General features: G+C 34.5%; 1 protein-coding gene across 1 annotated transcript; it reads left to right on the top strand.

The window, feature by feature from the left end:
- The first annotated feature begins 1,082 nt into the window (after window positions 1–1,082).
- LOC113062370 (uncharacterized) lies at window positions 1,083–3,748 on the top strand. The gene is made up of 10 exons (XM_026232189.1): window positions 1,083–1,258; window positions 1,508–1,655; window positions 1,903–2,004; window positions 2,182–2,265; window positions 2,474–2,530; window positions 2,684–2,767; window positions 2,987–3,068; window positions 3,241–3,336; window positions 3,481–3,573; window positions 3,689–3,748. The coding sequence occupies exons 1-7, from the start codon at window positions 1,210–1,212 to the stop codon at window positions 3,063–3,065; spliced, it is 603 nt and encodes a 200-aa protein (XP_026087974.1). The 5' UTR covers window positions 1,083–1,209; the 3' UTR covers window positions 3,066–3,068; window positions 3,241–3,336; window positions 3,481–3,573; window positions 3,689–3,748.
- The last annotated feature ends 6,065 nt before the right edge of the window (window positions 3,749–9,813 follow it).

The raw sequence follows: 9,813 nt of genomic DNA, 5'->3' as shown, positions 1-9,813 counted from the left end.
ATCGAAATTGCAAATCACATTACTTTAGTTAATCTGGACATTAACATTAGGAATCTCTCAAAGCACCACACATGAAACTATGAATTTCTGAAAAGTGTTTTATACGGAGTACTTGTCGATTACAATACTCAAACAACTGACCGCTTGACCGTTACAGCATTCAGTCCTGACCACCGGTTTATGCAGCAATAACAACCAGCTGCATGTACATTAACCCTTACCTGACTACTGTATCAACTTGGCTTTTAGTTGTCACTCTGAGATTGCACATGTAACTATACCTGACTAATAATGATGTTGTACACTGAATTCATTCAAATTAGTTTAAAGAAATTCATTAAATGCATATATTGATGGATTTTACTTTAGTCAATTATGAATCACATTTATCCACTATTTTGCAAGTCTGATGCACTTTTTCCAACAGCTGGTTCAAACAAATCACAGTCATCATGTTACTCCTAGGTCAGACTGAGAGACATCTCCGACTCTCTTAAATAAGGAGACTTATGAGCTGAGATCTAGGTGTAGCAATTTTAGCTTTATTAATTGCAAGAGTGGCCCCTGATTTTAACATTTTTATGCTCTAATGAGTTACTGATTATAAAAACACATGTTGACTGAAGAAATATTGACCTGGACAAAAACACACAGACACACACCATGGACTTTCACAATGATCTACATTATTGGCAACGTGCATTAAACTCATGGCCTACATTCAATTTAATATAGACAGATTGCAATTCTTGCACAAATCATTCATCAGTTCTTGTAATCTGGCATTGTCAAAACTATAGTTACTGTCATAGTTGGCCATGTACATACATGCACTACTATAAACTGTTCTTGTTAACTCGCTTTAGAGTTTCTTTTGCTTTTGTGTTTTAAGGAAAATATTGACTTATTTAAAAATATTAACATATTGAGCAAAACCTAAACCAAAACTGCTAATGATAAACTTGCAATTGAAAAGAGGCACTGTCTGCACTATTATTGTGACCTTCAGAGTGGACATTGAAACACTTCTCATGTTGTAAGAGCAGACAGACTGCAAGGTAAATTCAGTAGGTGTGTTTACACAGATGAAAGTTCATATCAGTAGAGATAAAGTTTAGTCCAGTTTTTTACTTGATGTTTAAGTCCTGTGTGAATATGCTGTGATCTCTTTGCTATTTCGTTTTTTGGTCTGATAAAAGAAGCAAGAAAATGAATAAGTCACTAGCTGTCTTGATCTTAGCTGTCCTGCTCTTTAAAGGTAAGCTAATGCCTGTTTTCATATATACCTTATACTGTATACCTGATATTATATACCTAAATTCTATCAGATGTGGTATTTGATTTCTCATTAGACATGGCAGCTCTATTGAATAAGTGATAATATTAATCTCACAATGGTTATTTAAATATAAATGTGATATTAAAATGCGTACTTTGGTTGGACTTTATATAATCATTGAATATTATACTGTCATTTATATTTTAGCTGATTAATTTTTTTATACAGGTGTGGACAACGTCAGCCTAACGGATGAGGACTATGAAATGACAGACAAACTCTTCACGCTGGGAGCTGAAGCGTTTTTGAAATACTTGGACAATTTAAAAGGGGCAGCAGAAGAGGTTGTGGAAACAAATAAGATAAAAAAAACAGGGTAAAACCAGAGACTTATGATGTAAAGTTAACAATGACTTTGAAAAAGTTAACAATGAAAAAAAAAAGGATAATGTGCTGGCAGAAAAATTTACCAACATGTTTTCCACGTTTATGGACCGTGCAATGCTTAATTCAGAGAAATTCGTATTGTTCAATAATTCTTAATTCAATATGGAAAATTTCTTTATGTGAACACATGGAATGAGGAGTGTAAATTCTCTGCCCTTGTTTTCTGTTTTGTACAGTACTGATTTGCAAGACTTGTGGATTTCTGTGAAGGAGATGATCAAGAATATCAGTGCTGAGGAAGAAGCTAAAGGACGTGATCATTTCCTTGTAGCACTGAAGTGAGTACTTCATCCACTGGCTACAAAAGACCTTTTGCACTTTATAACCATATTGTATACTGAACTTAAAACAAATTTTTAAATAATGAATAATAAAGCTGAACACAATCCACTTAGGTTTAAGGAACTCCTGTCATCCCATTATCATCTTTTTTTCCCCTTCTGCATGTTTAACAGGATTTTTCACAGGCTGGGTACACTTTACCAAGATGGTATGTTTCAGCTCTTAGGGACATTCCCCAGCAACAGCTGGATTGACCGGTATGAAGACCATTCATCCAATTAATTAATGTTATTGTATAACTTTTTTTATTATAATTTTTACAACATGTAAATGAGTTCATGCAGAGCATGCTGATATGCATAGGATTGAATGCGTCTGTTGCTGAATATATTTTTGTTGAGATATCTTGAAATACATGTTGTCTCATTTCACAAGACTGATGAATATGTTCTGGTCTTCTTACAGAGAATTAGGCATGTTCAAAGGGATCTTCAAAAAGGAGAAAGTGGTGGAACTCTGGAAGTAAGGTGTTTCTTTGTTTTTGTTTATTTTTTTTGTGCAAGATGACTAAAAATATTCATCCCTGTTCAAATCCAATACCTCTAAAATGCAGATAATCTTCTCAGGTTCTGTTTGAAATTCTAAATAGCTAAAATATAGTTTTGTTTAATGCAGATATGTGGAATCAAACTACCTTCCAGGAGCTCCACCAATCTACAGCGATCCCTTGGGGCTCCTCGTTTACCTTCTGTCTAAGTTGTTATGATGCATTGTTTCTTACAAACTATTTCTTTCCCTTTGAAATAACGAAATAATAGATTTAGCTGCTAATTTCTAGTAAAATACTGTAAACATTGTTTTATTAATCTTTAGATTTTTTTTATCAATCAAAGTTCAGATGAAGATGTTTTTTTAATATTAAGCTTATTAGTGTTCATGCTAACTGGAAATGGTTTTCTTTGTTGTGATCTATAACAGGGGGGCACAGCCACAAGTGGCTAAGATCCTAAAAGTTGCTATGGAAGTTGGGGAGACAGACATCAATCAACTTTTTTGAAGAGTAAGATCTTTTTTTGTCATGCACTGATGTGTTAAAGCACACAAAATCAATGACACCTCTTGCATTCAAGTTGATTCTTTCATTCAGCTGTTCCTAAAACGGTCCATTTCAAATATCAAAATACACTCAGATGACAAATCTAGATTTTTATAGTCTCGGTTATGCTTTTTAGAGTGGAAATGGCTGTGCAACTTGTCAGAGAGAAGGCCGTGGAAATTTCTACCTTAGAAAGGCAGACTGAGAAGGATGAGTTTCTAATAACATTGAGGTACATTAAGAGTATTATTTTGTATACTGATTTTTTATTAATATAGTTCACTTGAATTTACCCCAAATACTTTTTAGTTGTAATGTTTGTTAATCATATTGGCTGTAAAGTGTGACCTGCAATTTCGGACTGTGGATTTCATAGAACTGCATCTGGAGTTCTTGCATTTTACTGGGATAAACTATTGGAATACACTGAGAGCCAGCCATTCCATAACAAGTATTTAGCTGCTGTACGGTAAGACTTTGATCATAATACAGTAGTTACCTGATACGGGTTACATTAAAATAAAAATAAAAACTTGTTAAATATACAAAAGAATTGATGTAATATAATAGTTGTTGTGTTGCAGGAGGTGGAAGGAGATGAGTGTGTTGAAAGATACTGAAAAATATCACGTGATTTATAGCCCAGAAACGGGACTTAAAGCCTGGAACGTAAAAAACATTTCAATTCAATTTTAATACCAGTAAAACACTTTAGATAAATTATTCCCCCAAAAGTAAAAATTAGCTGAAAATGTTCACCCTCAGATCATCCATGATGTAGATGAGTTTGTTTACTGTCCGAACAGATTTAGCGTTACATCATTTGCTCATTAATGGATCCTCTGCAGTGAATGGGTGCCGTCAGGGAAAAAAAAAATTACAATGATCCACAAGTACTGTAGCTCACTATGATTTAGATTATTCAGCAGGACTTTTATTTTGCAAATGAAGCCAAAATTATATATATAAAAAAATCACATTTGCATATGTCTTTGTCGTACGTATGCATTTTTCAATTAAATATAAATGATTTTATTGGTGTCCCCTGATTTCATGTCAGCCCTGTAATCATGCAATGCCAATCCTGTTACAATTTTGAAAGAGTAAATTTAAACAATGATTTCTTTCATTTAATATAATCAACATCTAACAGTAAAATCCTTTCAAAGTGTACAATATGTGCTTTTGTGAACTTGACTAATATTTGGCACTTAGCAAATTTTAACAATACTATTGTACACTCAACAAGTGTATTTATTACCACTGTCTTATTTTGCTGCTGTTCATAATGTATATATATAACATTGCATTCCTATTTATATTCTGTACATACTCTGCTCAATACTGTATATAGCAACTCCACTGTACACTCCGTATATCATAGCTTCACTTACTCTGCACTTTTATGTGTATAAAATACTATATTCTTGCACTTCTGGTTGGATGCAAACTGCATTTCATTAGCTCTGTACTTGTATTCTTTATTATGACAATTCAGTTGAATCTAATCTGATCGAATTTGTTTGAAATCATCAGACCTGTTACATTTTAGAGACATGTGAGTAACAGGGCTGACCGTGATTAGGATTGACCCTGTTTTTAATGATTGTCTGTGTAAAATTCAAACATTTTAAACATCACCCTCTGAATATTATTGAGCTAATGCCTATATCATTCAGTGGCATATACATTCTAATTAAACTATAGCATCTAACAATACTTGTGTGAGTAACAGGGTTGACAAAAATATCGAAACATGAGGTAGAAAAATGTCATGGAATGCACCGGATTCATGTATATCATAGCGGTTTATGCTGCATCATTTGCTCTTTGTGTACTGTGTCAACACACTGTAGGATATGATTGTATCATTTCCTTTAAATGAAGTCATGTGACAAAGGCCCAGAGAAATGATGTCATTTCCACAGAACAATGAGGACATAGTTTCACTGAAATGCCCGGAGCATCTTAGATTAAAATATCCATATCCGGTTTCCCTTTTTCCTCCTTATGTAGTATGCACTGCATCTGTAGAGTAGATGTAAATATGTATGTATTTAACATTTCAGAGAACAAGTTGTTAATATTGAGCAACTTTATTTTTGACAATATATATTTTCTGTTTTTGCTCCGTCAAGTAAAACAGATGCAAACAAACAATAAAGAAATTTGCTAGGCATATCCAAACAACAGACAATAATAATGTTTACAGTATAATTGTTCATATGAACCCGAAATCACATACACATCTAGATCTGTGCATTCATAAACCTGCTGCTGTCTGTCATCATCTGTTAATCAATCAACAAAAGAAAAGAAGAGAATTATTCACTTTTTTGTATTACAGACTTTTTTAACATGTTAAGTCTGGGATCAGCATTGCCTACAGTTATTAGCCTCTGTATCCAAACAACACAACTAACATTATAATAACAGCAGAGTTATCGAAATTGGCTCGTGCAGCTACAAATGCGAAATAAACAACAGATTTGAGACAGTCAATAAAACGTGACCACACAAATAAGATGCACGCTGTGTTCGTTCTGTCACCACACAACTTAGAGCTTAGCAGGAGCTGTTCACATTTCTTCTCACGAGGACGGATTGTAAACAGCAGATGACAGAGAAATAATGAATCTGAGAGGTCTTCAGGGGCTAATGACTTTCCCGAGGAGCTGAATAGAGTCCTGCCACAGGGGTGCGATAAGAAAAGTCCTTTTCTTTCTCTCTTTCTGCACGCATCTGCCCTATATCCTCTTAGTTAATTTTATGCACCATCTTGCAGTATTCCCTAAGTGAGAATCCGGATCATGAACGGAATCCGAATCCAAGCAGGAACCACCGTGCATTGCTCGCTCAGATGTGGACTTTGTGCTTGAGTGGAGCTACAGTAAATACTGCGGGAGATTGAATCCCGGTGTCACCGGCACACGTCTTCACCTCGCAGCACGGTAATTCCTCCAGAGAACACCGAGTCGCTCAGTTACACTTTTTGTAGTCTCAGCCTCGTCCTGCCAAACACCTCCAGGCATCAATCTTATTCTACTTGTCTGGAGGTTATTATTCTTATTGTTCGGTTCACTGCAGTTCTCTCTAGCTATGGAGGACCAAACCTGCATGCATGAATGAACGAATGGAATAATATGAAAATAAATAAATAATAATACATAATTTAATAAAACAAAGATAATTCATTTTTTTTAATAAATGTAACCCAATTTATTTATTTATTTATTTTTTTTACATTTATTTTCTCTATCTATGGAGGACCAAACCTGCATAAATTAAAAAATATAGATTAAAAAAAATTAGGGAAAATGAGAAAATAAATATATATAAGTTATTAAATCAAAGATAATTAATTTTTATTAACATTTTATCCTAAGTTTAATTTCTATTATTTTTTTCTTAATTTATATTTTTTTCCATTGACTTTTCATTTATAGAATGTATTTATTTATTTATGCATTTATTTATTTTTATATTATTACCACATGTATTTATTTGCATATTTATTTTTTGCATCAATTTTATACACTTTATTTTTCATTTATTTTCGGTTTGGTCCTCCATATCTTTCCCCCCCTTCTCCCAATCTGACCAAAGACGCTTGCTTAAGGGCTACAGCGGCTAAAGTTGCCTTGATGGTATGAGCTGTCAAGACATAAGAAGAAACGAGGGAGAGGAAAAGAAAGGAAAGGAAAGGTAGAGAGTTGAGGGTTAAAGGGCTGCACAAAGTGACATGTTTCCATGAGAGGCAGCTCTGAGATGCACTCATTAAAAGAGCCAGAATTAGAGCTGCATCTGACAAACAGAGAGCAGCTTTCATCTCTATCTGCTCAAATCTGGACAGAATCCCCACAATCGCTCCTCACCTCTCCTTATTTCTCCTGCATTCTGCTTTACTGCTCCCCACACTCGTCTTATCTTATTTCTCTATTTCATATCATCATTTCTCTTTATTGTATCATTACTACTCAGTTTGCGAATTACTTGCACGTCCTCTTTAGCTCCGCAAGGATGCGTTGCATTGCTCAAAAGTGACATTTATCATGCTACAGAAGTATTCTATAGGTACCATGACTTTACAGACTATAAAGGTAAGAATAAAGTGTTCTTTGCTTAATTAATCACCATTTGAAATTTTTCTACGAAGCGACTCTCTATGAATGACTCTGTATTTTTAAATGTTCTTTATTATCGATCAATTCTGAATCCCTTTCTCTCTCTTTCTTTATTTATAAAGCAATTTAACACAACTCCATGGTTGATCTAAAGTGCTGTACGATACAGTTAAAAACAAACACAATTAGAAACTACAATACGACAAAGCAGAAGAACGATTAAGCTCTATAGAGAATCAGCATCATCTCTTCTCATCATTGTCTCCACCTTATAATTTCTAATTCACAGTCTCCGTTCTTCTCCTCATTCGCTCAGCCCTCTTCTCTCGTGTCATCTTCTCACCTCAGTATCTCAGTCTGATCATTTTCATTCTTAATCTGTTCCTTCACTTCTATCCGTCTCGTCTAGTCTTTCTCTGCCGTCAAAACTGCATTATCTCAGCCTGCAAATGTGTTACTTAAACGTACCGTCTCTTAACTAATTTACTGTGATGTCTGCATTCTCTCTCTGTCTTCTTATATCTATACTTACACTCACTCTGTCAATTTGCCTCAAATAGATTTTCACAGCCTGCAAATATTTTTTTCTTATGTGATCTCAATTCATTTCCACGTTGTCTCAGCCTGTTAGTTTCTCACATTAACATTCTCTGTCATCTCATGCACTCATATATCACGTACACATTTATTCCGTTGTCTCATTTAATTTTCCTCCCTCATTTTTATGTTGACGCTTACTGTAAGCTATAACACTATCCACATTATCTCAGTTTGTAGTTAACTCATGTTGTCTCATCTCTGCTTTCTCTCTGCCCTCTTATATCTCATACTTACAGTATGTCATTACATCTTTAAATGCATGCTGTTTTCTCATTTATAATTTTTTCTCATTGTTTTGCTTAACTGTCAGAGAAAGGATCTTCGTCAGAGAGTGATTTCTTCTCTTGCATTAAGAGTGTGACGTGTGCTGTGGTGTTTGCATGTCATGGTCGTTCTTTCTGTCACCTTTATATTTTGTTTCACATCATTCATCAAAATAACCTGCACGTTCTCGAGGCGGTGCTTCGACGCTGACGTCTAATAATCCTAAAGTCTCCGAGCAGACAAACATATCCTGGAGCCAGACTGCTTTTATTACATTTCACAGTGAAAATGGATTTTGTTTTAGAAGCCAGGCTTGTGCACGCTTGGATTGAATAGAGATGTTTACGTGAAGCAACGCATCATGTGACACATTCAGAAGAACGGCATGTTCACCGAAGGACTTTAGCGTGGATGTGAGAGACAGCTGAACCTATGAAGGTCTGAGATGTGTTCTCATGGTGAAACATGACGAGTAACACACTTTATATAATAATCAGATGCATTCTGTCATGTTTAGAGTAAAGTCATGTGTTAAGTGTTAAATCTACACCATAATATCCAAGTTATTATTATTATTATTTTTTACTCACTCTTCTTCATTCGGGGAGAAACAAGTTGTTGCTAAATGTGAGCATGATCAGCCCAAGTAGAGATTTATGTTTTGAAAAATATTTAAATACCATAAATGAGAATAAATGTAAACTAACAAAACTAACTAACTTCAATAGGTTTGGAAAGAACATTTAATGTTTGGTGTTATTTGATTATAAATACAGTAAAGAGAGTAATATTTTGAAATATTATTGCATTTATTAATACATTAATTTTTTTGTGATGCAAAGTACATTTTTCAGCAGCTATTACATAATACGGTGATTTTGCGCTCAATAATAATTTCTTATTATTATAATCAATGTTTTTTTCCCTTGCTTAATATTTAAGATGCTTAATTATTTTTTTCGGCATTCTTTAATGAATAGAAAGTTCTAAAGAGCAATCTTTATTTGAAACACAAAACAGTATGAATGTCTTCACTGTCACTTTTGACCAATTTAATGCATTCATGCTGAATAAAAGTAGCTAAATGTATCTTGGAAAGGCACCTTTATAGATTATTGTGCATTTAAAACGAGTGCATTTGCTGTGTTTTTTAATGAAATAATTAAACTTGCATACAGAAAATATACCAAATAAACCAATATATAATCCAGACACACATTTCTGTAGGTGGTGTTTTGATATGCATTTACATGAATTTTGTTGTAAGTCTACTTGCATCCTGTTTTCCATCTCAACTCATGTTCATGTCAACAGATAGCTTCCTCCAAATGTTAAATACACCTCTACATACAACTGTTTTGCTAAGCCACAAGAATACATCAGACACCTGGGATTAACAGACTGATGGGTAATGCTTCCATAATGGAAAAAATTCTCTATCTGCACATACCATAATCACGTGAATGATGCTCGATCCATGTTTGTGCATGTGTTTTTCCATGATAACAACAGAAAGCACTTTCTTCTTATCTATTCTGCCATTTTCAGCCCAAAGCAACAGGGAGAGAGAGAGAGAGAGAGAAAGACAAAGAAGAGGAGGAAACTCCTGCTGTGCACCGGGTCTCGGTTGTGATTCAATGCTTGCATGAGGTTTGTGGGCACCTGCTAATGTGATTTTGGGTATGTCTGTGTATCACATCGCAGAGCACGCTGTCAGATGG

Source organism: Carassius auratus, chromosome 44, assembly GCF_003368295.1.
Source record: "Carassius auratus strain Wakin chromosome 44, ASM336829v1, whole genome shotgun sequence".
Lineage (NCBI taxonomy): Eukaryota > Metazoa > Chordata > Actinopteri > Cypriniformes > Cyprinidae > Carassius > Carassius auratus.
This window is presented reverse-complemented; position numbering and strand designations above follow the sequence as displayed.